Source organism: Lissotriton vulgaris, chromosome 3_1 (genome assembly GCF_964263255.1).
Source record: "Lissotriton vulgaris chromosome 3_1, aLisVul1.2, whole genome shotgun sequence".
NCBI lineage: Eukaryota > Metazoa > Chordata > Amphibia > Caudata > Salamandridae > Lissotriton > Lissotriton vulgaris.
The window spans coordinates 1223607604-1223635334 of record NC_141689.1 but is presented as its reverse complement, the minus strand read 5'-3'; the positions used below and the strand labels follow the sequence as shown (position 1 = coordinate 1223635334).

At 48.4% G+C, this 27731-nt stretch overlaps 1 protein-coding gene across 3 annotated transcripts in view; it reads left to right on the top strand.

Moving 5' to 3' along the window:
* APTX (aprataxin) overlaps positions 1-27731 on the top strand; it is a 216008-nt gene that overhangs the window by 168977 nt on the left and 19300 nt on the right. For all 3 annotated transcript variants that reach the window (XM_086961687.1, XM_086961688.1, XM_086961690.1), the window contains 2 exons: positions 3459-3518; positions 5318-5544. In XM_086961687.1, the coding sequence (XP_086817813.1) occupies positions 3459-3518; positions 5318-5544 (287 nt within the window). The remainder of the gene's footprint in view (positions 1-3458; positions 3519-5317; positions 5545-27731) is intronic.

Sequence of the window (27731 nt, the reverse complement as noted above, 5' to 3'; positions counted from 1 at the left end):
TCTGTCTCCTAACCTTGGAATTCCCTGGAAATGGCACGACTTTCTTGCCCGAAGAAGTGTGTGTGTGGGGGGGGGGGGGGGGGCGGGGTGGGATGTTCTTGTTTCTAAATAGAGGCCAAGGATTGAATGGTCTGGATACACTCATATTTGCCCCTCGTGCTCATAACTTGGAGGCAACTAGGGCAAACCCAGCGCGCAGGAAGAGTGCGTGTACCAAGACTGAATAAAAAAAAAAGGCGGGGTGGGGGTGTTCGTCTCTTTCCCCATCCCATAAACACCTCCAAAGCAGGATCCGCAGGACACTGGAAATGTCCGCCCCCATAGACCGTAAAGACTACGAACGTCTGTCGGGGACCTATGGGTGGTTCTTCTCGAGGCCCTGTGACTGTCTGCAAGAAGCCCCCTGTCTAATACTATTGTTAAATGATGTCCAGACGAGTTGTCAAACTTCAATGCTGCTGGTGACACCGCTGGTTTGTGTGCGCCTACGCGTCTGTGTGAGCTCCTGCTCGGTGACTGCTCGTGTATGACCATGTCCATGTGTGTCTGTTGTGACTGCTTTGACTATCTTCGTTGATGGGAATAGGAAGCGTAAGGGATTTATCCCCTCCCCCCCCTAGATTTTGGAGTGGAGGGGAAACGCGGTAGAAGTTTAGGTCGACAGAAAAACTGCGCACTTCCACTGTTGACATCCGCATGGGATGACGGCCCTGCTACTTTCGACCTGCTGACCGACCTAAGGCTTCAGACAGGGTCGGATTTATTCTCTGGGGCCCGAGGACAAATTCCCGAGGTCAGATGTAGGTGTTGTTTGTCAGGTCTGGGGCAGGGTCCCCATTTAGCACATTGTCATTCTCCATAGAATGCGTCTCCTTCTATCCTGGGGGCTATTGGAGTTCCTCTTTGATTAGGTGATGCATCTTTTTCATGCAACTCACCTCAAATACAGACTTACATGGGAAAGCAAACCTGCTCCATCCATACCTGTTTGACACTTAATGGAACTGCTTTGCTTTGTCAACAAATGCCCCGAGCAACGTGTTTGTGACAGTGAGTGCAGAGTGACAGTGAGTGCAGAGTGACGGTGAGTGCAGAGTGAGAGTGAGAGTGAGTGCAGAGTGAGAGTGAGTGCAGAGTGAGAGTGAGTGCAGAGTGAGAGTGAGTGCAGAGTGAGAGTGAGTGCAGAGTGAGAGTGAGTGCAGAGTGGGAGTGAGTGCAGAGTGACAGTGAGTGCGAGTGACAGTGAGTGCGAGTGACAGTGAGTGTGAGTGCAGAGTGAGTGTGAGTGCAGACTGAGTGCAGAGTGAGTGCGAGTGCAGACTGAGTGCAGAGTGAGTGCGAGAGCAACAGTGAGTGCAGAGTGAGTGCGACAGTGACAGTGAGTGCGACAGTGACAGTGAGTGCGAGTGAGTGCAAGTGACAGTGAGTGCGAGTGAGTGCGAGTGCAGACTGAGTGCAGAGTGAGTGCAGACTGAGTGCAGAGTGAGTGCGAGAGCAACAGTGAGTGCAGAGTGAGTGCGACAGTGACAGTGAGTGCGACAGTGAGTGCAGAGAGTGCGAGAGTGACAGTGAGTGCGAGTGCCAGTGAGTGCGAGTGACAGTGAGTGCGAGTGACAGTGAGTGCAGAGTGACAGTGAGTGCAGAGTGACAGTGAGTGCAGACTGAGTGCAGAGTGAGTTCAGAGTGACAGTGAGTGCAGAGTGAGAGTGACAGTGAGTGCAGAGTGAGAGTGACAGTGAGTGCAGAGTGAGAGTGACAGTGAGTGTGACAGTGAGTGCAGAGTGAGAGTGACAGTGAGTCCAGAGTGAGAGTGACAGTGAGTGTGACAGTGAGTGCAGAGTGACAGTGAGTGCGAGAGTGACAGTGAGTGCGAGAGTGACAGTGAGTGCGAGAGTGACAGTGAGTGCGAGAGCGACAGTGAGTGCGAGAGCGACAGTGTGTGCAGAGTGAGTGCAAGAGTGAGTGTGTGCAAGAGTGAGTGAGTGCAATGACAGTGAGTGCAGAGTGAGTGCAGAGTGAGTGCAGAGTGAGTACAGAGTGAGTGCGAGTGCCTGTGAGTGCGAGAGCGTCAGTGAGTGCAGAGTGAGTGCGAGAGCGACAGTGAGTGCAGAGTGAGTGCGAGAGTGAGAGTGCAGAGTAACAGTGAGTGCAGAGTGAGTGCAGAGTGACAGTGAGTGCAGACTGACTGCAGAGTGACAGTGAGTGCAGACTGACTGCAGAGTGACAGTGACTGCAGAGTGACAGTGACTGCAGTGTGTGAGTGTGCAGGGTGCACATTGTGTGAGTGTGCAGGGTGAGCAGTGTGTGAATGTGTAGGGGCAGTGTGTGAGTGTGCAGGAAACAAACACTCAAACTAAGTCCACCACACACTACTGCATATACTAGTGAATAAAGTCATCTCTTTATCAGAAAAAATTAGTTATATTTAGAGGGGTCGGAGTGGGACACAGTGGGTGGATGGATGCATGATGGATGGATGTATGCATGATGCATGGATGTATGGGTGGATGAATGGATGGGTTGTTGGTTGGATGGGTTGGTGGATTGCATAAATTGTTGAGGGATTGGCTGTATATATGCATCTATCCATCCACCCATCCATCTATCCATACACCCATCCATACACCCATCCATGCATGCACCCATGCATGCATCCACCAACTCATCTAAGCAAGCATTACAACAAGAGCCCGTAGCTCTCCTTCGTCTCTCCTCGCCCCCCCTTTCCCTGAGCCCGCAGCTCTCCTTCGTCTCTCCTCTCCCCCCTTCCCTGTGCCCTGCCCTGCTATTGTAAATGACAATGCCATTTATTTATGTTAAAAAAAAAACATAAATAAAAAAATGTCAAGAGCAATGCCCATAGCTCTAACTTTAACAAAGGCAAAACCATTGCATTGTAAATGCTTGTTGCTTGTTATTTTCACCCAGTGCTTGTTGTAACATTTCTCTCATGTAAAGTAGCTGGTTCTGTTGTACAGCGCTCTGACAACTTCAAGGAATGTCCGTGCTATATAAACATGCATTAAAAAAGAATAAATGCTACCGGGTCTGAGATTTGCAATGACGTATCTCAGATTCTAAGCTCCTCCTAGGAACCTTTGTTTCCGGAACTAGATGTGCTCGGCTCGCGTGGAGGGAGGAGCAGCGGACCGAGCACTCCCGCACTTCCTGTCTCCCATGCCAAGGTCTGTGCAGAGGTGAACGGGCAGAAGATCGAAGGGGGTGGCCTGGACACCTTGCAGGATGAATGCTGCCAAGGCGGCGGTAAGGATGAGGGGCCAGGTGATATGTTTCCTTCTTTTTTTGTTCCCCCCCCCCTTTTGAGAAAGGAGATTTACATACTTGGAATATTAATTTCCTGTAACTAAACTGGATGTATTAATGTCATATGAAGTTTAATTTGGTAAATTAGTGTCCAATTGTTGCTCTTATCCCCCTCCCCTCCCCCCCCCACACAGAAACAACAAGGCCACTGGTCTCAGGGGTTAAAGACCTCCATGATGGACCCAGACATGCAGGTAAGAACTGCTGATTTTTGTAGCACATTTGTGCCCATAGACTATAAAAAGCTTTTGGGCATTTCTTTACAAAGTTAAGTTTTATACCTGCGCTGATATATTGAGAAATTGCTAGCTCATGTGTTAAAATCCACCTGAGGTTTTTTGTTTCCTATGTGCATATCCTGTATTTCCAAACAAATTGATTAGCTAGAACTTTAAGTTACAAGGCCCTAAACTGCATTTGATGATCTTAGGCCTTGCGCCTGGAACCGCTTCCAGACTCTGTTTTATCATCTAATGGTAGAAATGTTAAGGACACAGTGAGACTCAGAGTATCCATTTAGCCATGGATTGAAATATTTTTATCTTCAACCTTCGGAAACGCCACCAAGTGAAACGTCCGTTTTAAGATCTCGGAAGCAGGATCGGACATGGACAGAAAATAGGTCCCACACCAAAATAAAACCTGTCCCCATTAGTGAATTAGACAGCTAAAAAAGTGGGTAAGGTTTGCAAAGTGGGGCAGTTTTGAACTTGTAATGACAGGCAGTAAAAGTATTTTATAAAGTATTGAAGTCTGCTTGAATTTGACCTTGCTTCAGGCAATATTTATGGTAATATCAGTAAAAGCAACAATTCCAGATCACAAATCAGGCTCACAAACAGTCAAAGAACCAGCCCACAAACTGACCCGCTAGACCATCCCTTTAGGCAGGGCTTTAAGTGAGCCGGGTTCTGCGCGTGTTCAGCACCGGCAGCTCTAGAAAGCAGGTACTGAGATGGGTCCCTATAAGGCTCTCCATTTTTTGAGGGTGGAAAAAAAATCTGAATTCTGCAGCAGTACCACCCTTCACTGCTTATGATGTAACTTCAAAGAGACTCGTTATGGTTCTTTCAGAGTCTGATCATTTCAGAACTTGTTTTTTGCAGTTTTATATAAGGTGAACTCGACCCGAAGGTATTGAGTGCTGTCATGAGCACCAGGTACATTACACAAGGACATATTCATTTTTTGAATCACAGAATGATGAGCCCAAACCGAGGCTCGATCCTGCTTCCCCAGCTCCAAAGTAGGCAGCTCTAGCTTTACAAAACAACCTCGCCCACAAGAACTGAAGCATTTTCAATATTATATACAACGTAACCATAGTTGTTGCTTATTTATCTCATGCAACTTAAAACCATTGGCAAAGCCAATAGTCCTGGCTTGTCGTAGGTATAATGTTACTTGTTGTATTATATATCTAGATATAATGACAGAAGTAGGAAAATACCAGTGGGGAGGCACCCTAAGCTAAGTACATTTTATTTTAGACGAAGTGTTTTAAACCACGTCTTTAATCACATCGGCCACACCCCTTTGAGAGACCCCTCAGTTTTTTCATCTCATTTAAAGTCCTACCTAGAGGCCAGACCGACCCTACTCATTAGGCCTTGGTGGTCTGTCATGCAGCACATAACCTGATCAGCTATCTTCACAAGTGCGTCAAGCAGAATTCATAGTTGTCTAAGAGTCCATGGGACTGCCTCGCAAGACTGCTCCATTAGAGAGTTCTTTGCCTAATATTTTGTTGTGGTGTTTGTTTTATGCAGTCCTAGAAGTGTGTCAGGAGTTGAACGTTTGCACTTCTTCAAACTTGTGTGCTTCCTATAAATACCCGAGCTCCTTTCTTCAGTGTAATAAGTCACGTGACTGGCGTAAATGAAGTCATTAAGAATGTAAGTGCCTCATAAATGAAAGAATTTCAAGGGCAGGTGATGACTTTAATGCATTTCACGAAAAGTAACCTTTTTCTCGGGGGGGTGTTGATTAATAGGTTTTCAAAGATGACAGAGTCGTGGTTATAAAAGACAAATATCCCAAAGCTCGTTACCATTGGTTGGTTTTACCATGGGAGGCAATTTCAAGTCTGAAAGCGCTGAGAAGCCACCATCTGAAGCTTTTGGAACACATGCATGCTGTTGGAGAGAAGATGGTGCAAGACTATGCAAGCTCTGGCAGCACAACATTTAGACTGGGCTACCACGCTATTCCCAGCATGAGGTAAGAAAAGGGTATTTCCACATCTTCATCTGTTGTTGAGAGGTCGTGCATAGCACCAAAGGTTAGATGAATCAAGCCAACTAGCTAAACAATTATAAACATAAATTTGACTTGGTGTGACATGGGGTGACTCAACAGTTTCAGCGCTCCGTTCATCATCTCATTGTGTTTGCTTTGTTCGCCTTAAGTTGGCAGGGTATGCCCAGACGTGGGTCCCTTGCTCACTTTGCAACTGGATTCAAGGTAGCCTGGCTGATGAGGAGTGTTATCCGAAACCAGTCCCAGGATGCTTGTTTCCGGTCCAGGGATAGACCTGGCTTGGCAGTTTGGGCTGGACTGTTCCCTTGAGGAACAGGCTTAAGACTGATTGGCTGGGTCTGAACGGGGGTGGCGCAGTGAGGTAAAGACTGGCGATGGATTCAGCCCAGATCTGTGACTGGGGGTGAGTGTCTGTCCATCATCTCCTTGTGTTTGCTGTGACTCAGTCTTGCACACTGGGTCGTTTCTAAATTCAGTCTGTCAGTATTCCTAACTGACAAAGGGACCATCTCACTTTGAAAGGAACTTTCGTACCTCAGAAAATCCTTGTACCTGCAGGACCTCTGAAATGTGCTGCGGTAGAAGACATTTATATCGTAGTGCAACAAATAATGTAGTTCGATTTTCTTTCTTCCATTATTGAGAGGATGAGCTTCAGCAGTGATGTGTTTCCCCTTTTTGAATTCTACTGGTCAAATTTCACTTTTTGGAAAGTCATTATTTTTCGTTTCTTTCCTTAGTTTTCACTTGAAAAGTTTGCATGTATTTGTTTTCTTAAACATGGTGTCTGTTATTGTTAATGTGTCAGTAGGAAAAGTCAGGTAATCTTGTCTATTTGTATGCCTTTACTTTGCTCCAGAAATGTCTGCACAAATTGAGAGATTATAGCTCCGTGGGTTTTGAGAGCGATGGAAAAAAACGACCAGTTATTCTTAAAATGCGTCTCTCGGTATGTTGTCACTTCTATTCCGCACATCCCCATGTACCCAAACATGGTGCTTTGTGAATCAGTGATGCATGGTTTCTTTTGACAGATGTAGTCTCGTCCTTTAGGATTGAACTGTTTGATGTGCAGTTTCTAGAGAAGTGTGTTCTGCAATATTGTGTGGTATATGATGAGACATTCAGTGGTGTTGAAGTGGTTGGAACAGTGGTGTGTTGCATGGAGTTGTACGGCCTGGTGTTTTGTTGCGTGGAGTAGTGTGGTGTGGTTTGTGTTACCCTGGTTATTACCTCATCCATCATTCAACTTCCCACCTTCTCAAATCACTCTTCTTTGTGTAGACTGGTTTCAGGTTAGCACCATATTTGTCTCAGCAAGTGGTTCAGCTTTAGGTCTCACCTAAGCAGCACTTGCGCTGTCGCTTCGAGACATGCTGTTTTCAGGTATGGATTTGAAGCTCCACCCATCTTTTTAATTGGCTCTTATTACTGTCCTTTGTAAATTGTGGCTTTTGATTTGTGAATAGGCTTAGTAGACCCTCTTTAGTACCTCCTTTTCTCCTTTTGTAACTTCCCATGAGGACTGCCCATTTTACGTGTGTTACGCTGTATGTTTTAATTACAGTCCGTGAGCACAATTTTCTTAACTGAATGTTCGAGGCATGTGGGCTGCTAAATTCATATCTGTGCATAGATCGCCGCCTAGTGTTGGGTCCGGATGATTGCACATTGTTGTCCTGGAAGAGTCTTCGAAGTATCACGAGATAGGTGGCTCCTCCCCTGGACTACAGTGCGCATGGGCATCCTCTCCATCCTCAGATTGTTTTTTTCCGCCATTGGGTTCGGATGTACTTTCTCGACTCTAGTTCGGAAGCTTTGTATTAATTCTTTCCTAAGGCCAAAAGGCCTTCAAAGCGTCGGTATTGTCTTGTTCGGTGCCTGTTCCTTCCAGTTTCTTCAAACCGGACGTCGAAAGCTGTTTTCTCGCTTCGACACCACAGGCCCAGACTACAACGACGATGGATCGGAGCCCGTTTAAACGATGCCCCGTCTGTAATTCAAAATACCCCCACATAGATGTGCACCCGGTGTGCAATAAATGTTTGTCCCCCGAGCACGACGAGGCCAGCTGTATGGCCTGCTCGAAGTTCCGCTCCAAGGAGACGCTTAAACTTCGGCGCGCAGCGAGGCAGTCGGCGCAACAGTCGGCACCCGATCCAGCCAACATCTTCGAGGCCGGTGACGAAGAAGGCGTGGAAGATGAAGGAGACGATGAAGAAGAGGTTCCTGAAGAGCAGTCGGAACCAGCGTCGGAGCATGACTCCAACTTCGAGGTGGACGAGCAAGCTGAAGAGTACGTCCACGAAGAAGACGTCGTCGAGGTAGGGGACGACGAAGGGGCCATCGGAGCCGTCGATGACGACTCCAGTGATGAGCCAGGCCCAACCGCAGTAGCGGGGCCTGTTACTGACATTACGCTTCCTACGGCTCGGGTCGAGGCATCGCCGAAAGGCCTTAGCCAAGATCTTTCTGCACGTTCTATAGCCCCGCATCCAAGCCAGGCTAAGAACACATCCAAGGAGCCATCGGTCGATTCCTCTAAATCGAAACCGAAACCAGCGGAGCCGACATCGAAATCGAAACTACTCAAAATGGTGGCTGGTTCGACGTCGACGCCAGTCCAATCCAAGACTGTCCACGCCCCTTCGGCGCCGAAAGTGCCTCTCTCCTCAAAGACTGGAGCGTCGGAGCACGGCTCGTCTGGCAAACACGCCTCCTCGACGCCGTCGTCGACGTCGACGCAACAACATGGCGACAAGGCCAAGGGCCTCCAAGCGAAGAAGGCCGTCGAACCAAAACTTTCGGGGCTCAAGCCATTGCTCAGCAAGCACCTCGAGCCAAAAACCAAGGCCGACCCGAAACATCAAGTCTCGTCGACGCCTAAGGCTGGAAAGGCTGCACACCGGGAGCTCGAGTCGACAACATCAGGCACCCGTCCACCTCAAGCGCTGAAGCAGCTCGAATCGACCACTGCATCCAGCACCAAGACCATCGGACAACCTCCGATTAAGTTCGGCCTTCCGCCAACGGCTCGAGCGAAGCAGCTCGACCTCCACAAAGGCGCTGAACCTTCCAAGACGTCGTCGGCGCCCTCAAGCCCGCCCCCGAAGGGGTTGTGTTCCATGAGCCCTCCTACGACAACCAGACGAAACTCTTTATCGACTCGGAGTCGGGCAGGCTAACCATCCACAAGCGGAAGATCGCGCCAGACCATCCCTTAGAGGGTTACAAAATTCCTCTTAAGCGCAAGAAGGACTTGGCCACCTCTCCGGTTCTCTTTGACCACGTTCAGGACTATTTGCAGCAAATGACATATTCTCCAGCACAAAGCGAGGAGGACATGGGTGAAGACTATGGTCAAGCGGCCTTCGCTTATCACGCTGACACTGATCAGGATGAACCACAACAGTGGTCTGAGGCTGTTGATCATACTGTAGACCCTGATGATCCACATGCTGAACAAGACGCCCAGTCCTACAGCGTCAAAACATCGCCAACTGAAGACACAGCGGCGTTTAACGCACTTATAGAAAGGGCAGCACTCAACCATGATGTGGAGATGCATGCAGAGCCAGTGGACGAAGATTTCTTATTTGACACTTTTTCCACCTCTGAACGTTCCACTAAGACTTTGCCTATGCTTAAGGGGGTCCTCAAGCATGCTGCGGACATTTTCAAGGAACCCACTAAAGCTAGGGTTATCAACCCACGGATTGAGAGAAAGTATAGGCCTGCTCCAGTGGACCCTACTTACATCAAAGGACAGCTCCCCCTGGACTCCCTTGTAGTGGCCAATGCCCGCAAAAGGGCTAACTCACAAACTAGTGGTGACGCTCCACCTCCGGACAAGGAATCAAAGATTCTGGAGGCGTCAGGGAAGCGAGTGGCAGCGCAGGCTGCTAATATTTGGAGGATTTCCAATACACAGGCCCTGTTGGCTAGATACGACAGGCCACACTACGACACACTAGAACAGTTGTTGCAACACCTGCTTGACATGTACAAGAAAGGAGCAGAGATGATTATCCAAGAAGGGAAACTGATTTCTAATGCGTCCATCAAGTGCGCACTGGACGCAGCAGACACAGCTGCTAGGGCCATAAACACTAGTGTGATGCTAAGACGTCACGCATGGCTCCGCATCTCTGGTTTCAAGCCTGAAATTCAAACAACTCTGCTCAACCAGCCGGTTAACCCGGACTTCCTTTTTTGGTCCCGAGGTAGACACAACACTCGAAAAAATAAAAAAGGACACTGAGACAGCCAAATCCATGGGGGCTCTCCAATCCCAGCAGTTTCGGGGCAGTTCCTTTCGTCGCTCCGGTAATAGGGGAGCCTCAAGAGGACAGGTTTTACAGCAGGCCCAGTACACCAAAGGGAGCATGCAATCCACCTACACCAAGAATACCAGGGGTGGATACCGTGGGAACAGCGCCAAGGGCAGAGGACGTGGCAATAACAACGCCAGATCCTCTGCTCCCAACAAACAGTGATGCCTTGTCACTGCCCCCAACCATCTAACACCTGTCGGGGGAAGACTCAAGCAGTTCCTGCCGGTCTGGGAAGGCATTACCACGGACAGGTGGGTGAGACAACTTATCCGATACGGCTATTGTCTAGAATTAACCTCCACCCCCCCAACATACCCCCAAGGCACCGTCCTAGTTCTGCAGAGCACATGCACTTATTGCAGCAAGAAGTACTCTCCATGCTGCAAAAAGGAGCAATAGAGCTCGTGCCTGCAGAAGAACAAGGTACAGGGGTGTACTCTCTGTACTTCTTAATCCCAAAAAAGGACGGGTCCCTGCGGCCCATTCTAGACCTCAGACCCCTCAACCAATACATCCTTTCAGAACACTTTCATATGTTAACCTTACAGCAGGTCCTGCCTTTGCTCAGTCAGGGCGACTTCCTAGCGACCCTGGACCTCAAGGATGCATATTTCCATATTCCCATTCACCCAAGTCACAAGAAATATCTCAGGTTCACCATCAACAATCAGCATTACCAATTCAAGGTTCTGCCTTTCGGGGTCACCAATGCCCCCAGAGTGTTCACCAAGTGCTTGGCAACCGTGGCTGCGCACCTTCGCAGACAGCATATTCAAGTCTATCCCTACCTGGACGACTGGCTCGTTCAGGCCAAGTCGGCCCAGCAGTGTGCCAGCCACATGTCGCGCACGATTCGCCTCCTCCACAGTCTGGGGTTCTCACTCAACTACGCAATGTCACACCTGCAGCCAGCCCATGTGCAACAGTACCTAGGGGCAACACTGAACACCCTGACGGCAACAGCGCAGCCGAACTCCGCCAGAGTCGCCAGCCCGCAGCTGCTCATTCGGAGGTTCAGACCTCAACAATCACTCCAAGCACAGGTGTTCATGCAACTGATCGGTATGATGGCATCCTGCATATTCATAGTCCCGCACGCGAGACTGCACATGCGTCCCCTTCAAGAATGCTTAGCTCGTCAGTGGAACCAGGCTCATGGGCATCTAAAAGACCTAGTGTTGGTGACCGGTCGTGCTTACAACTCTCTGCATTGGTGGAACCCACAAAACCTTTGCAGGGGACGACCGTTCCAGGAGCCTGTTCCACAGATAGTGTTGACGACGGACGCATCTCTCCAGGGTTGGGGAGCGCATGTCCTCCATTACACGGTGCAGGGACTTTGGACGACACGACAGCAGAAGATGCATATCAACCTGCTGGAGCTGATGGCAATCTTCATGGCACTAAAAGCGTTCAAGTTGCACCTGTGCAACAAGGTCGTGTTGATCCGGACGGACAACATGACTGCCATGTATTACATCCAGAAACAGGGAGGCACACACTCCCCGCAGCTATCTCACCTAGCCCAGAGCATGTGGAAGTGGGCCATTCAGCGGAACATCTTCCTCATGGCGGAGCATCTCCCGGGGGTAGACAACCAGATTGCGGACCTGCTCAGCAGGCACAGTCATCAGATGCACGAGTGGGAAATCCACCCCTCAGTACTCCAGCCATACGCCCAGCAGTGGGGTCATCCAGAGATCGACCTCTTCGCCACAAAAGAGAACGCAAAATGCCAAAGCTTCGCCGCCAGGTTCCCACACCCGCAGTCTCAGGGCAATGCGATATGGATGAACTGGTCAGGCAGATTTGCGTACGCTTTTCCCCCAGCCCCACTCATACCGCTGGTGGTGCGCAAACTGCGGCAGCACTCCATGACGCTTATCCTGGTTGCTCCAACGTGGGCACGGCAGGCTTGGTACACCACGTTCCTGGAACTTTCAGTGGTGCCTCACCAGCGGCTGTGCCTCACTCACAGCCTCTTCACTCAAAGCCATGGCGACATTCAGCACCCAGATCCTCAACAGTTGAGCCTAGCGATTTGGCTCCTGAGGTCATAGAGTTTGGCTACCTCAACTTGCCCCCTGAGTGTATGAACATCATCAAAGAGGCAAGGCGGCCCACAACCAGGGCGTGCTATGCAGCCAAATGGAAACGGTTTGTCATTTACTGTTCCAACAATGACATTAATCCGCTAGATGCATCCACGCAAAACATCATATGCTACCTACTGCATCTGTACCAATGCAGCCTAGCATATAGTTCCATCAGGATACATTTAGCTGCCATAGCTGCTTACCTTCAGAACAGGCAGCACCTTTCCCTTTTCAGAGTGCAGGCCATCAAAGCCTTTTTGGAGGGCCTTAAAAGAGTAATCCCTCCCAGACACCCTCCTTCGCCTGTCTGGAATTTAAATATCGTTCTCACCAGGCTCATGGGGCCCCCCTTTGAGCCTCTCCATTCTTGTGAGATACAGTTTCTTACTTGGAAAGTGGCCTTTCTAATAGCCATTACATCGCTGCGAAGGGTCAGCGAGCTTCAAGCCCTCACAATTCAAGAGCCCTACCTACAAATTCATGCTAATAGGGTGGTGTTGCGCACCAACCCCAAGTTCATGCCAAAGGTAATCTCGCAGTTCCACATTAATCAAAACATAGAACTGCCAGTTTTCTTTCCAAACCCTGACTCAGTGGCAGACAGAGCACTGCACACCTTAGATGTCAAAAGAGCTCCCCTGTATTACATCGACAGGACAAAGGACTTTCGCAAAACTAAACAACTGTTTGTTGCCTTCTCTCCACAACATAAAGGCAACCCTATTTCCAAATCAGGTATAGCCAGGTGGATAGTTAAATGCATTCAAATCTGTTATCAAAAAGCTAAACGCACTTTAACAGTTCCCCCAAGAGCGCATTCCACACGCAAGCTAGGGGCATCCATGGCTTTCCTGGGTAACATTCCTTTAGAGGACATATGTAGAGCAGCCACATGGACCACTATACATACATTTACCAAACACTACTGCGTAGATGTACACTCCAAGCAGCAAGCTGCTGTAGGACAGGCTGTTCTCAGAACTCTCTTTCAGACTGCTGCAGCTGGCACGGGCAACCGCCGATAAGGAGGTAACTGCTATTTATTCTATGCACAGATATGAATTCAGCAGCCCACATGCCTCGAACGGAATATGCTACTTACCAGTATGCATCTGTTCTTCGCATGTAGGGCTGCTGACATTCATATCACCCACCCTCCTCCCCGGTGCCTGTCGCAGCTGTAGCACTCTGAATACTTCTCAAGCATGGTCATCTCTTACTGTATTACACTCCATCTCTGCCACAATGGCGAAAAACAATCTGAGGATGGAGAGGATGCCCATGCGCACTGTAGTCCAGGGGAGGAGCCACCTATCTTGTGATACTTCGAAGACTCTTCCAGGACAACAATGTGCAATCATCCGGACCCAACACTAGGCGGAGATCTATGCACAGATATGAATGTCAGCAGCCCTACATGCCAAGAACAGATGCATACTGGTAAGTAGCATATTCCTTATTACATGCACGATTTTCTTTCCTTCAGCTTGCAACTATTTGTTTTTTAAAGCAGCACAGCCCCTTTTTATCTTATGTTTGTTCTTCAAGAATGGCGGCTGTGACATTAATACTGCTCACGCTATAAAAAAAATTTTAAAAGCAGCGCGGCACCCCACACTTTATTATTATTTTTTTTAATCCGTGCTTTGATCTTCTTTTAACATCGTGGTGCCGTTCATATCCAAGAGTGGCGGCTGCGCATTTCTTTTGTTATGCGCGACTCACCCACTGGCGCCACGTTTTAGCTTTTAGCATGGCACCCAGTTTCATATTGACAACACTGGCGCATCTTTTTATGCTGCAGCACGATGCCCGCTTTTCAATAGTTAAGTCTCAGTTCTTTTAATCTGCGCTTTGTTTTTTTTTTCAACAGTGCTACACGCTCCGTGTTCATGAATGGCGACGTGCATTCCTTTTGTTATGCGCAGCTCACCCCCTGGCAGCACACAGTCAACAATGGCAGCTGCACAGCCTCCCAGGTCACAGCCCCATATCCCCGTCCAGCACTCGGGCGCCAAGCTTTTGGTTTTAGCACAGTATCCGCTTTCATATTAACAACGCAAGCGCCACCGTTTATGCTGCAGCACGGCGCCCGCTTTTCAATAGTTAAGTCTCGCTTTTTTAAATCCGCGCTTTGTTCTTTTTTTCAGCAGCTCTGCATGCTCCATGATCACGAATGGCGTATGTGCATTTCTCTTGTTCTGCGCAGCTCGCCCTTTGGCAATACACAGTCAACAAGGGTGGCCAAGCGGATTCCCAGGTCACAGCCCCTCATCCCTGTCTCGAACCTGGGCGCCATGCTTTAGGTTTTAGCACAGCGCCCATTTTCATTTTAACATAGGCGCCGCACTTTATGTGGCAGCACCGCGCCCGCTTTTCAATAGTAATAGTTAAGTCTTGTAAATACAAAATCTATTGCATTGCAAATGTTTGTGTGCGTTTGGTATGCGAAGGCAATGAATTTTACTACATTAGAAATTGTGATGCCGAGCATTTCGAGTGCGACCATGCCATGCTTTAATTTAAGGAGAACTTTTCTAGTGTGCTGTATAGAAAGTATACTTTTCTATTAGAGCTTTGAATTGTCTGCCATGCTTTTAGCGCTCAAGGCTGACTTAAAAAAGTCAAAACATGAACAGTTTAGATTTCAATTGTTTTACTTTTTTGTAAATCACCTCTCTGTTTTCCACGTGCTATGGCGGATGCACACAGAGGCTTGTGGGGGATTGTCAACTCATATTCATCAGGGGTGGAGCTGCAGCTTGGTAGAGACTTCACGCACAGACCTGGTGACTAGGGACAAGCTGCTATGGAGGAGTAAACCAGCCTGCCTACTTTCTTCAGACTTAGTTGGCAGGCACAACCGTGACAGTTAACAGTAATTGGCCAGGCAAACGAACAGCGATTATCCAGCCTCACCAGAGGCAATGGGAGTGACTCCTATTTATAGCTTATCCAGTCGTGTTTATTTATCCGCATTCTGGAGCTCAGAGTCCCGGATTAATCATAGGAAAGACAAACTTCATGTGACAGACTGCCTAGACAACAAGCATTTGCAATGCAATGGTCTTGCAATTCTGAAAGTTTGAGCTATTGGTGTTGCAAATAATTGTTTGTTAGATTTATTTTGGGGACAAAAAATATTCCAGCAGTAACATAAGTAATAAGAGAAAATACACAAAACAAGGATAGGGTGCAGTTCCACAGTCTGTTACTGGGCGTCCCTGTAGAGTTGTACAGGTACCTCCATTAGCCACATAAAGTACTGCATCCTTAATGCAATTAATAAAAGAAAGTTTGCAGCTGAGCAACATTTCCATGTGTTTTTTCTTTTATTACTTATGCTACTTCTGTAATATTGTTTGCCAGAAAAAAAATCTAACAAACATTAACATTTGCAACGGCAGTAGCTCAAACTTTCACTAATGCGAGACCTATTGCATTGCAAATGCTTGTTTTAAAGTGCACTCCTTTCCCAAAATGGAAATAGAGGAAAGAATATGGTCTGTACTTCCTTTCTTCCTCTGTTGTTGTCAACCTAGCCTTCTTGTAATGAAGTGTGTGCACTTAAGCTGCGTTAAATTACCAATACTTTTGTTGCAGTCACTTATCAATGAAATATTAATCCACCCGTTATCCATGTTTAATAAACTCCGTTTATAATAATTTCATATGAAGACCTTTACTGTTTCTGATGATCAGATGTTTAGGATGGTGTGATGTGTTTGGATGATGCCACATGAAATGGTGGAACCTGGTGTAGTCCACCAGTGTATTTTTTTCTGTTGGTGGGATTCCCCTGACATGGTTTTGTGAATTTTGTCCACAAATTTTAACCTTTTCAGATGTGCCTTTTATGTACCTATGGTTACACATCCAGTTGTCTCTTCTGTTCTTGTGTGAGTGTCTTCCCATCACTTTGTCCTGGTCTTTTTGGGCAGAGGTACCCCAGTGAGTGTGTTTCCTAACTCCATGTCCTATCCCTGTTTCTGTGGCCTATCAATAGTGCAGTTGTTAAGTCTCCACTGGCAACAGGTAAGTAACATTTTTTGTATTTGGTCTATTTCCATGACATGCCTAGACCTTTTTGTAATGGTGTCCAATGTAACAGATCCTAGGATCCTTTTTGGAGATTGTAGTTTTCATGGAGATTTATTTCCATGCCACTGTTTGGAGTGTTTTTTATGCTGGATATTTTTCAGCAGTTTTCCTTTGCATACTTTAGTCATATTTTAATGCCTTTCAGTTGTGTCATGCCCAGAAATGCCAGGTAGCCATTCTTAAATTTCATTTTGAAGTTAATATTTTTAAGCTAGGGGCTCAATGTTGAATTGTGTGATTTTAAGGTTTTAGCTGAGCCAAGTCACAGCAGTGATGAAAGTGTGCTTTGTGATATTGAGTTTGATAGCCCTTGAACAGATGATTAACAAATATAAAAGTCATGAAGCACCTTATAACCTGTATGACTTTGAGTCAGTAGCCTTAGAGCTTACATGTTCCCAGATCCTTAAAACTTTGAACAAAAACAACTGCTGTTCTTTTTGATAGGTGCATTTTTAATGTTATGCAAATAATATAATTCAAAAACCTTTAGTTGAATTTTTTGCTTGTCCAATCTCTTCCCCTAACCTTCGGTATGTCCTTGGAAAATTTAAGATGGGTCACTGTTTACTTTTCATGTGAACCAACCTTTGGTGAGAGAAAAGCTGGGCAAATATAATCGTAGTTAAACCCCCCAAAACAGCTGAGTTAGCTTTCCAGTGTAAGGGAATTTAAAAAAAGCAATGGAAAGCCTTCTACTGGCATCAAACAAGTGTTAAAGTAAAGTAACTGTTCTATTGAGATACTGAAGATATCTGATGCACATCCTTGGAAGATAAGCCATCATTTAATCAGTAACATTATACAAGAAAGTAGACTTCCTATTCACTCAAAAGATTTTATAAGTAGTCTAGACTAAATTTGCGCTACACCAACGTAATCGCGATTAATTTGGGGCATTTTGCATTGGGCTTCTTACTCTAAATTCTCAAACTTTTGCCATTATGCCAGATTACTTAATTTCAGATCTGTTGGGGTTAAAATTCTGTTGCAGGAGCAAGGAAACAGCACGAAGGGAGGTTATTTGTAGCATTGTGTTTTTGTGCTATTATCTGATAGACTTTTAGCCACAGCTCCCTTACCTTAGAATATTTCCCAGGTGTCAGACAGGTTCCAGAAATCCACCTTGCGCACCGGTAAGTGGCGTTGTTCGTCTCCAAGTGGCGTCATTGGCATCATCCCTGCCGAAATATAGGTACCACCCCAGTGAGCTAATACCAGTTCATTCTTTTCCCTACCAATTGCAGGGATCCAGATGAGCTCCCTTCAGTCATTGTTTGAATGTATTTTTGCAATGTTTTGTCAGTGACTAGTGTGCCCTATTTTATGTATGTCTCCGATGAAACTTACAGAGTTCAAGCCTTGTGGAACCTGTCAACAGCAGATGTTGGTGATGGACCCTTGCTAGGTGTGTCTGTGGTGCCTGGAAAGTTACCACTACCCTGCGTCCTTCACAGAGTTCCAGACCTTGAATCCCAAAGCCCCCATTGAACAAGGCCATGAAGTATTTGGCTGCTCACCATGCTGCTTCACACAGTGCCAGCTCCCTTTCGCAAGGACGGTTTAGGACCACTCCTAGAGTTACACTTCAGGACTTCTTCTGGTAAATCCCATAAAAAGTAGTCAAAAAAATCGAAGCGCTCTTCGACTTCTCTGCGTCGCTTCCACTCTCGGACAACGTGAAGGAATGACACCACAAATCCAGGCCCCACTCACAGATTGTTGCTGTGCAGCTGGGGTCCGTCAGCCCGTCAGGATCCATTGGTTGATCCAGGTCAGTTGTGGCTGTGGCTCCTCCAACTCCTCTGGGGACTGGTCTAGTGGTGCATTTCCCGGCGCAGCCAATGCCTATCGATGACATTGAACCCATCATGATTCCTGACTTCAATATGGAGCCGGAACAACATCAATCAGGCCTGAATCGGAGATGGAGCCCTAATTCCTTGAAGGGCCCACTCAGGAACACTAATAGAGGGGATCTGAGGATCCATATGACTATTCTGATCCCCTAGCGGAGTCTATGGCCGATCACACCTGATATGAGGATTTGACTGATTGCTGTCATTGGGACACCTCACTAGATGCTGGGCTCCTCTCTCCTCCCCCAGTGGCTACGGAGGAAGGTGCTTCTTTTGCAATGGTGGTCTGGAGGGCAGCTAATATCCTAGACCTGACGCTGCCCATGGTTGAGGTCAAGACTAACGTCTTGACGGAGCCGATTCAGTCTGGAATATCCTCCTCAGAACCCTTACTACCCTTTAACAAAGCTTTTCAGAAATGTCCTCCTTGGGGCCATTGCTCGCCACCATTGTGCCACTTCTGGGGACCCAGCCTTCCTCTCACAGAACCCACCCAGAGAGCCTGGTGGTCTAGGACTCAAACTCCCGGATAAATCTAGGTGCGTTCCCTACCACACCTCTGCATAGGAAATCCAAGAGGTGCCTTTGACAATATAATTCTTTCTTCCACCAACCTGGCACTTTGGTCTGTGAGCCCCACGTGCTTATTGGGTCATTATTCCAACTCAATGTGGGATATTGTTGCACAAGTGCTGCCTATGATCCTGGATGAAGTCAGGTCATAGTTCCCCAAGCTATTACTGATGTGAGAGGCACAGCAAAGTGCACAATAAGATGTGGATTGGATACAACTGACTCACTTGGCAGCACCATTGCTTCAACTATGGCGTTCAATGCCATACCTGGCTAAGAAATACTGGCTTTTCGGGGATGTCCAGGGCTCTCTTTTGGACATGCTCTTAGATGGACTGGCTACTTCAGTGACAAGTTGGATTCTGACCTGGAAAATTTTAAGGACAGTAAGGCCACCTTGGTTGTTAGGGCTCATTGAGCCTCCAAGAGAGCAGCAGTCTGCCTTATGCCCCTCCTGTGGCTATGGTAGGGGCTATCAGCCACGTCTATTTTCCCCTAGCCACCACGGGCAGAAGGCACAGTCCTTTCATGGCCACGCTACACCTCAAACAGACCTCGTGGGAACCTGCAACAAAGGTTAACTTAATCCATCCCCCACACCAGCAACCACTCCTCAGAAGGCACTTTTGTTTGCCCTCAGTCCATCATGGGAACCCGGTTAGTGGCTGGATTTGGTACCTCCTGCACCGATGCGGGAAATTACTTAAGACAAGTGGATGCATCAAATCATCCAGTAGGGCAGTAGCTTCCCATTCCAAAAGACCCCACTACCTTTGTCTCAGTTATCTGATTGGCTAACAGAGAACCACCTCTTGCTGTTGTGACAGGAAGTACTGTCTTTTCTGGCCAAAGGAGCCATCAAGAGAGTACCAGTATTCTAAGCAGTTCATGGTTGCTATTCCCTACTTTCTGGTGCAGAAGAAGGATGGAGGCCTTAAGTTCCATATTAGACCTACGCCCTCTCCACTACTTCCTGAAGAAGGAAAATGTCAAGATGCTCACCTTGGCTCAGGTATTATCTGCCCTCGACCCTAGAGACTGGGTGAATGAGTTGGACTTGCAGGCCGCTTACTTCCATATCCCAGCCACTCCTACCCACATACCTGCGGTAACGTTAGGCCAAGAGCATTTTCAGTTTGCTGTGCTCTCCTTTGGTTTTACTACCGCCCCTCAGGTGTTCACTAAGGTGAAAGGGGTGGTTGCTGCACAGCTGCAGAGGATTTGGGTACCAGTCTTCCCTACCTCGACAACTGGCTGTTGAAAGTAGGATCTCCCCAGGCAGCCTTCTCCCAACTCCAGACTACAGTGATCCTCCTGCACTCGCTGCTGTTCACTATAAACCCAGCGTGATTGAGTAAGTGGCAGACTCCTCTCCCTCTTCCTCCCCCACCCGGAGATCACAGCTGTGACAGATGCTAGACTTCTCTCCGCAGATGTCCCTCCACTTTTTTGTCCCACTTGAACTGATAGAACTGCTAGATGCTGGTTTTCAACTCTGACAATGCACTGAAGCCCCCTAACCAGGCTCCAGTGCCAGTGTCCCCACCCCCTGAGGAAATGCTTAATTGTAACCCGATTGGCAAGGACTTTGGCACACTTGTAAGTCCCTGGAAATAGTACCCATTCCCTGGGTACCAGGGGTACTAAAGAGGGTCCCTAGGGGCTGCAGCATGTAGTATGCCACCCTAGGGGATCCACATCCAAACTTCATGCAGACTGCCATTGCAGGATGTGTGAAATGATGCAAGCCATTTTGAAAGCAAGTCATGGCAAACTCCCTGTGTTCTATTCCAAGGCACACTGCAAATACTTATAAGAAAGTCACCCCTGCAGCAGGAAAGGTGCATTATATTGTATGTGAAGGTCTATATGCATGAGTAGATAGGCCCTGTGTTGTCCAGTTCCATTACTAGATTTTGCAAGTGATCAGGCAGTCATCTTAAAGATATGTACTGGGCACTGGTTATTACGAGTTACCCAGCTACATGATAGCTGCACTGAAACCAATGGTGTTTGGTATCAAACACCTTGTCTTAATAAATCTGTACTGATCCCAGCACTAAATTTCTTATGCCATGCACCTAGAGGGCCCCTTAGAGGTGTCCCTTGAAAAACCTACTAGTCTTCTAGTGTGCTGGCTAACGGGTAACTCCCAGCCTGCCACCACAGAGTGGTTTCTGACCCCTTGTAGGTGAGAACCCGCATTATCAGAGGTCAGAATCAATGCCTGTCCAGGCGGAAAGTGATAACACCTCCTTCGGCAGGATGGATAGTGAATTAGCATGTCTAGGCCAGAGGCTTCAAAGCCACTGCTACCTTTGATATGCAACCTCAGCTTTCCCCAGTCCTTTGAGTGCCCATTTGGCACCTGAGCAGACGGGAACATTAGGTAGTCAGAAGACATGTTCACCTACAGGCTAGTCACACTCTTACGGTGGGCTACCTCTGGATCTGGTGAAACTAGGAACTTTGTTTCCGTTTTATGCCCACTCTCACCAGGAAGTGTCATATAGTGGGTATGGTTAACCCGAAGGTAAGTAACCCATTGACTACTACCCTATACTCCCCTTAACACCAATGCATTCAGTATTTAAGGGTTCCCATGACTCCAGGATATGTCTACTGGGAACCGAAGGAAGGATCAAGAAGAGCAGTCACTGCAAGAACTGAGGACTTTATCAATACTTGCCACAAAACCCTGTCTTGCTGCTGGAGCCTCAATAATTGCACTGACACAACTCGTCCAAAACCTGAACTCCTCCCAAAACTCTGGAGGAATGTCCTGCAACTTTAACCAACCAAGCAGTGTCCCCCTTGGGATGGAGGAACCATCCCCTGCATCTGCAGGCATTTGAAGCTTCCGTCTAATAACTCATGCTGTTGACCATCGGGCCTACAGAAGAAGTTCCTCAGGCTCTAGGACAGGGGTCCCCAAACCGGTCCTGGAGGGCCGGATCCATGCCAGATTTTTTGGATGTCCCCATTGAGATACTGTTAGAAATGGGATCCCTGGCTGTCCAGGGCTTGCCCCAAAGTCAGTCAGAGACCACCACTCCTAAGTCAGGGCAAGGGAGTTACACACCAAGATAAACCCTGCTCACCCTCTGGATAACGTGGCGCAAGCAGCAAGGCTAAACTTGGAGGCTATGTGAGTTAAGTACTTGCACACGCACCCCAGCAACAACACCCAAGGCCCACCACAAAGGAAACTCCACACAAGGTTATATATAAAAATAGCCTTTGTATTATACCAAAACACATTAGATAAAACACACACTTTACAATGTGCCAACAGGCATGGGCAGAATTTACAGGGGATATGTACAAGACAGAGCCTCATGGACCACTGTCAGGAATCAGCACTTTTAGAACTTAGCACTTAGAACATAGAATATAAATCACTGTAGCACAAAATAGCACACAACCAGTAATCACTGGTAACTAGGACCTCACTAGCACCACCTGTACTAGGAGAACAACCACCTAAGTATCACAATACCTGTAGGGGTATAAGCACATAACACATGAGGCATAACATACATTCAGAGGTGTAAGGAAGGAACAAGGCACATGATGCATAAACACACATTCAGAGGTGCAGCAAAAGAACAATTGCGCCAAACTCACATAAGTCACCACCTGTGACTGTCCCTAGGCCAACTGGCCTCTCTAGGGCTAGGACGCCCTGTGTCCAAATGTCAGGGCCTAAACGTAGCAGTTGCCCACAAAGTGCTGGGCAACTGGGAACTCGAGCCTCCTGGCTCTCCTGTGCTCAACCAACAATGTGGGCTGAGAGCTTCGGGGCTCTGAAAAGAAATGGCACTCAAGAGCCTCTCTGGGCTCGTAGCAAGGAATGCCCCCAGAGCCTCTCACAGGGCTCTAAAACACCAGGGGGGGCTGGGAGCCTCGGGCTCTACAATAACGAATACGGCGCTGTGAGCCTCTCAGGCTCTAAAACAAAGGTGGCGCCTCAGCCTCTCGGGGCTCTCCTAACCAATGGTGCCTCGAGCCTCGCATGCTCCTAAATATAATGCCCCCGGGGCCCCTTGTGGGCTCGAAGGAAATGCCCTGAATCATTGGAGCAGCCCTCTGCCAACTGGGGCCACTCTGAGAACAAAGAGAAACTGCCCCCGCACTCACCGGGACCTCACTGGTGCTGCGGGGGACGGGGAACACGGCCGGCCTCTTCTCTCGGGCAGCGGGGGGCTGCTCTCCTCGCAATGGAGCCTTCTCTTGGGCTGCGGTGGGGGCAGGCACGGCACTGTGCCTCTCGCCCCTCCTGGCCACGGCAGTCCTGGGAAGCGTCTCCTCCCCGGGGAGTCTCCGTGAAGGCAGGCGCCGCTCTCCCTCTTCACCGGACTTCTCCTTTTCTCAGTAGCAGGCGGGGCTCCTCTTCCACTACGGAGCCCTGCAGGTGTCTTCCGCTGCTTCTCCTCTCTTCGCGCTGCGGCGCGAGGGCGGGACTTCCGGTCCTTCTCCGGGTGGTCGTGCTACAATTGGCCGGCTGGCCAAACACTTCCGGGTCGCCGCGGGCAGCGCGGCGGCCCTTCTCAGGCACCGCAGGCGGGGGGTTCAGTTTACTGAGGGGTGGGCTCCCTCGAGGTAAATCGAAAAAATGGCGGCAAGGTCCCTGGCAGGGTGGGCACCTGCCAGAGGACAAAATACTCGAAAATAAGCAAGGTAGGCACTCGCCAGGGCAACCACGAGCAGGGTGGGCACCTGCACAGCAATTGACGCGCTCCCAAGCGCTACAAGCCAAATAAAGCGCTCTTAAGCGCTAGAAGCAAAACAAAGTGCTCCCAGGCGCCAGGGGCAAGGCAAAGCGCTCCCAAGCGCTAGGGGGCAAGAACAGAGCTCCAGCAAAGTTCTGGGTAGGCAGGGGGGCAAGGCAGGGCCCAGAACCAGCTCACTGGGCCTCCAGGCAGGGAGGCAGTCCAAGTGGCGGTCCTCCTGCCCAGCAACAGCAGCAGCCCCCCCAGGATCCTGGAAGAGAACATTTTGTTAGGGGACACAGCCCCTTTTTATACTGTAAATTCCTTTGTCTGTAGGTGCAGGGTGGGGGGGAACCAGTCGCAGCTGGTTTTGGAGCACCCTTGATGTGCTCAACCACCCTTTTCATTCACTGGCAGGGCTAGGGTCATTAGACACACTACAGGGGGCATAGCCAGCATTGTGTGGGGAAAGCCCAGCCCCATTCAGGAACCAGGTGCAGCCCCTCCCTCACATCAGCATGCTAATCTCACACTCACCACCGGGCAGACCCATCCAGACTTCCTGGAGCCAGGCTTGCCAGCCAGCGCCAGCCAATCACACGCCAGGCATATTTTACACTAATATGTCAACTCCTAGAAGTGGCACTTCCGCACGAGACACAATCATGCCACATACATAATTGCGAAGCATTCAATCACACAAGTTCGCACATACCAAACTCGAGCATGCACACCTCACGCATCAGGAACTACCAGGGACACAGACATTCCCCATGCATTCCTATGGGAGGGCAGGCAAACCTTACTCCACGCACTCAGTGCGCACGCACTTTCCACTGGGACACAGTGAAAGTGCGCAGAACCCAAAAAATCACCATCACCAGGTCACCATTAAAAGCAAAAAGTTAAGGGGTGAATCTGCCAGAAGGGCCAAGTCCAACAGATACATGTAGTTATTTTAAAAATCAGGCATGGATCCGGCCCTCCAGGACCGGTTTGGAGACCCCTGAACTTGGTCAGCCCCATCTCTCTGGCGAGTTTTGAGATGCTAGACCCTCCAAGAGCCCCCCAGCACCATTACCCCAACTACCTGGGAACTTACGCACAGCAAATGGAACACTTTGGGATTGTTAAAACAATCCCCTGTAAGCAAATAAGGGTTGCTTGGACTTTCTGCATAGTGTACCTCGTTTTGGTACACTACATAGAAATCAAACTTCTTACAAGATGCTTCACTTCTTCTGTGTTGGGGCGACCATCTGGGAGAAGTGGTGATCAGAGGATTATGGTCTTCGGCGGAATCTCAGATCCACATCAAGCTGTTGGAACTTAGAGCAATCCGATTGCTGTTGAAAGCCAAGGTCGGCTCTAAGGCGGTGCGATCGGTGCCACTGCACTGGGTGTTGACTTCAGGGGGCGCTGTGTTGACAAATATATTGTGGGTTTAAAAGCATCTACTGCATAGTTTCTTGCCTCCAGCAGTTTCCAGGCAACAATAAAAATGTCAAGAGAACAATGGTGATGAATCATAGAGTTTTGTCTCGTGGAAGTTTTGACTCATCATAAAGTAGCGCAGAGGGTTAATATACCTGCTGCAAAACACATGCACCATGCAGATCACAGGATCAGTTCAGAGGGTTACTGCTTTTGTCTTAGGGATCCTTTTGTTACTTGCAATTTATAAATTAAATCCTAATATAGAACAGTTATTAACTGTCATCAAAGAGCTGCATGGAAACTGTAAGGTACAGGTTAGAAAGTTATGATTTTTTTCCCCAGTCTTTCATTATCCTAATGTTACAAAAAGCGTTACTTTGTCTAGAAATCAATACTTGTTAGTATAGACCACCTCCACCATGGTGGTACGTTTTAAAGTCTGTGTTTGTACTTCACAAGATCAAGCACTCTTAAAGTATGTTGCCTACCAGTATGGATGACATGTGACTCTCATAATTTATAGTCCTCTTTCTTATTTCTTTCATTTTGTTTTTGTCAACAAACTTTATTAAGTTTCACAAGGTTACATGGAGGAATTATTCCACATCTCTGCTGTTCAATAACATAGTCATTAGCCATCACGGGATACAATGAAGGCAGCAAGTGTCATGCAAAGTAAAATCCCAGCTGGTATATTCAGGCATCTCAGAAGTCACTTGCAATTCTATTCCCGTACTGGTATGCAATCCCATGTGTAGAAAACTCAACCCATACCTACCACCCCCCCTTACCCAAGTCAAGTCAAGTCAAGTCATATAATTTGTATAGCGCACTACATACCCAGAGGGTTTCGAGGCGCTTAGGAGGGGGGGGGGGGATTACTTGTCAAATATCCATGTTTTAAGTTGCTTTCTGAACGCTAGGTGGTTCTGGGTGAGGCGAAGGTAAGCGGGGAGTGAGTTCCATGTTTTAGCAGCCAGGTAGGAAAAGGATCTGCCTCCCATGGTGGTCTTGTTGATGCGAGGTACAGTGGCGAGGGCTTGGTTGGAAGAACGTAGTTGGCGGGAGGGGGTGTAGAAGGACAGTCGTGAGTTGAGGCAATCTGGTCCGATGTCGTAGAGTGATTTGTGTGCGTGGGTAAGCATTCGGAAAGTGATCCTCTTATTGACGGGTAGCCAGTGGAGGTCTTTAAGGTGACCAGAGATGTGTTCGTTGCGTGGGATGTCTAATATGAGCCTGGCTGAGGCGTTTTGGATACGTTGGAGTTTCTTCTGGAGTTTTGCGGTAGTACCCGCGTAGAGGGTGTTTCCGTAGTCCAGTCGGCTCGTGACCAGAGCGTGGGTGACTGTTTTCCTTGTTTCGGTGGGGATCCAGCGAAATGTTTTTCTGAGCATGCGAAGAATGTTGAAGCAGGATGAGGATACGGCGCTGACTTGTCTATTCATTGAAAGTGAAGAATCCAGGATGACGCCTAGGTTCCGTGCGTGGTCTGTCTGGATGGGTGCTTTTCCGAGGGCTTCCGGCCACCAGGAGTCGTCCCATGCAGAGGGGGATGTACCTAAGATGAGGACTTCTGTTTTGTCTGAGTTCAGTTTCAGACGGCTTTGTTTCATCCATTCGGCAACTTCTTTCATTCCTTCATGTAGGTTAGTTTTAGCGGTGTTGGGGTCATTGGTGAGAGAAAGGATCAGTTGAGTGTCGTCCGCGTAAGAGATGATGTTGAGGTTGTGTTGGCGTGCGATAGCTGCAAGGGGGCTCATGTATACATTGAAGAGGGTGGGGCTAAGTGAGGATCCTTGTGGTACGCCGCAGATGACTTCAGAGGCCTCGGACTTGAATGGAGGAAGGCGGACTCTCTGGATTCTTCCGGTGAGGAACGAGGTGATCCATTCAAGTGCTTTTCCTTGGATTCCGATGTTGTTGAGGCGTTGTAGAAGGGTGCTGTGGCAGACTGTGTCGAAGGCAGCGGAGAGGTCGAGGAGGATGAGGGCGACTGTGTCTCCATTGTCCAGTAGAGTTCGAATGTCGTCTGTTGCTGCGATGAGGGCGGTCTCAGTGCTGTGTTTTGCTCGGAAGCCAGATTGTGAGGGGTCGAGGGATTTGTTGGCTTCGAGGAAGGCAGCGAGCTGGATGTTGACAGCTTTCTCGATGACTTTGGCCGGGAATGGAAGAAGCGAGATGGGTCGGTAATTTTTGAGTTCGGAGGGGTCCGCTGTTGGTTTTTTAAGAAGGGCGGTGAGTTCAGCGTGTTTCCAGTCTTCCGGGAAGGTGGCGGAGTTGAAGGAGCAGTTGATGACGTCTCGGAGGTGCGGTGCTATGACGGAGTCTGCTTTGTTGAAGATGTGGTGAGGGCATGGGTCTGTGGGGGATCCTGAGTGGATGGAATTCATCAGGCGGATGGTGTCCTCAGTGGAGATTGGGTTCCAGTCGTTAAGGGTGTTCACGGGGGGAAGATGATCAGCAAATGGTAGGGTGGGTTGGTTTCCGGGTTGGTTGTCAAAGCTGTTGTGGATGTCTGCAATCTTGTTGTGGAAAAAAGACGCTAGGGAGTCGCAGAGGGTTTGAGAGGGGGTGATGTCGTTGGAATTGGCCGAGGGATTGGAAAATTCCTTGACGATGTTGAAAAGTTCCTTGCTGTTGTGAGCGTTGTTGTCAAGTCGATCCTTGAATGATGTTTTCTTGGCTTTTCGGATTAGTTGGTGGTGAGTGCGGGTGGCGCTTTTGAAGGCGTCCTTGGTGCTGGTGGTTGGGTCTTTTTTCCAGGCCTTTTCAAGAGAGCGGCAGAGTTTCTTGGACTTCTTGAGATCGTCGTTGAACCATGAGGCTTTCTTGCTGCCAGGTTTGCTTTGACGTTTTTTCAGTGGAGCTAAGGTGTCGGCGGTATTGGATAACCATAGGGTGAGGTTGGCGGCGGCTTCGTTAGCGTTAGAAGAGAGGGCTGGGGTGTTTTGAAGGAGCGATGCGGAGATTTGGTCCGTGGTGATTTTGTTCCAGTTTCTTTGCAGGGTAGGTTGGAGGTGGATGCTGGGTTTTGGT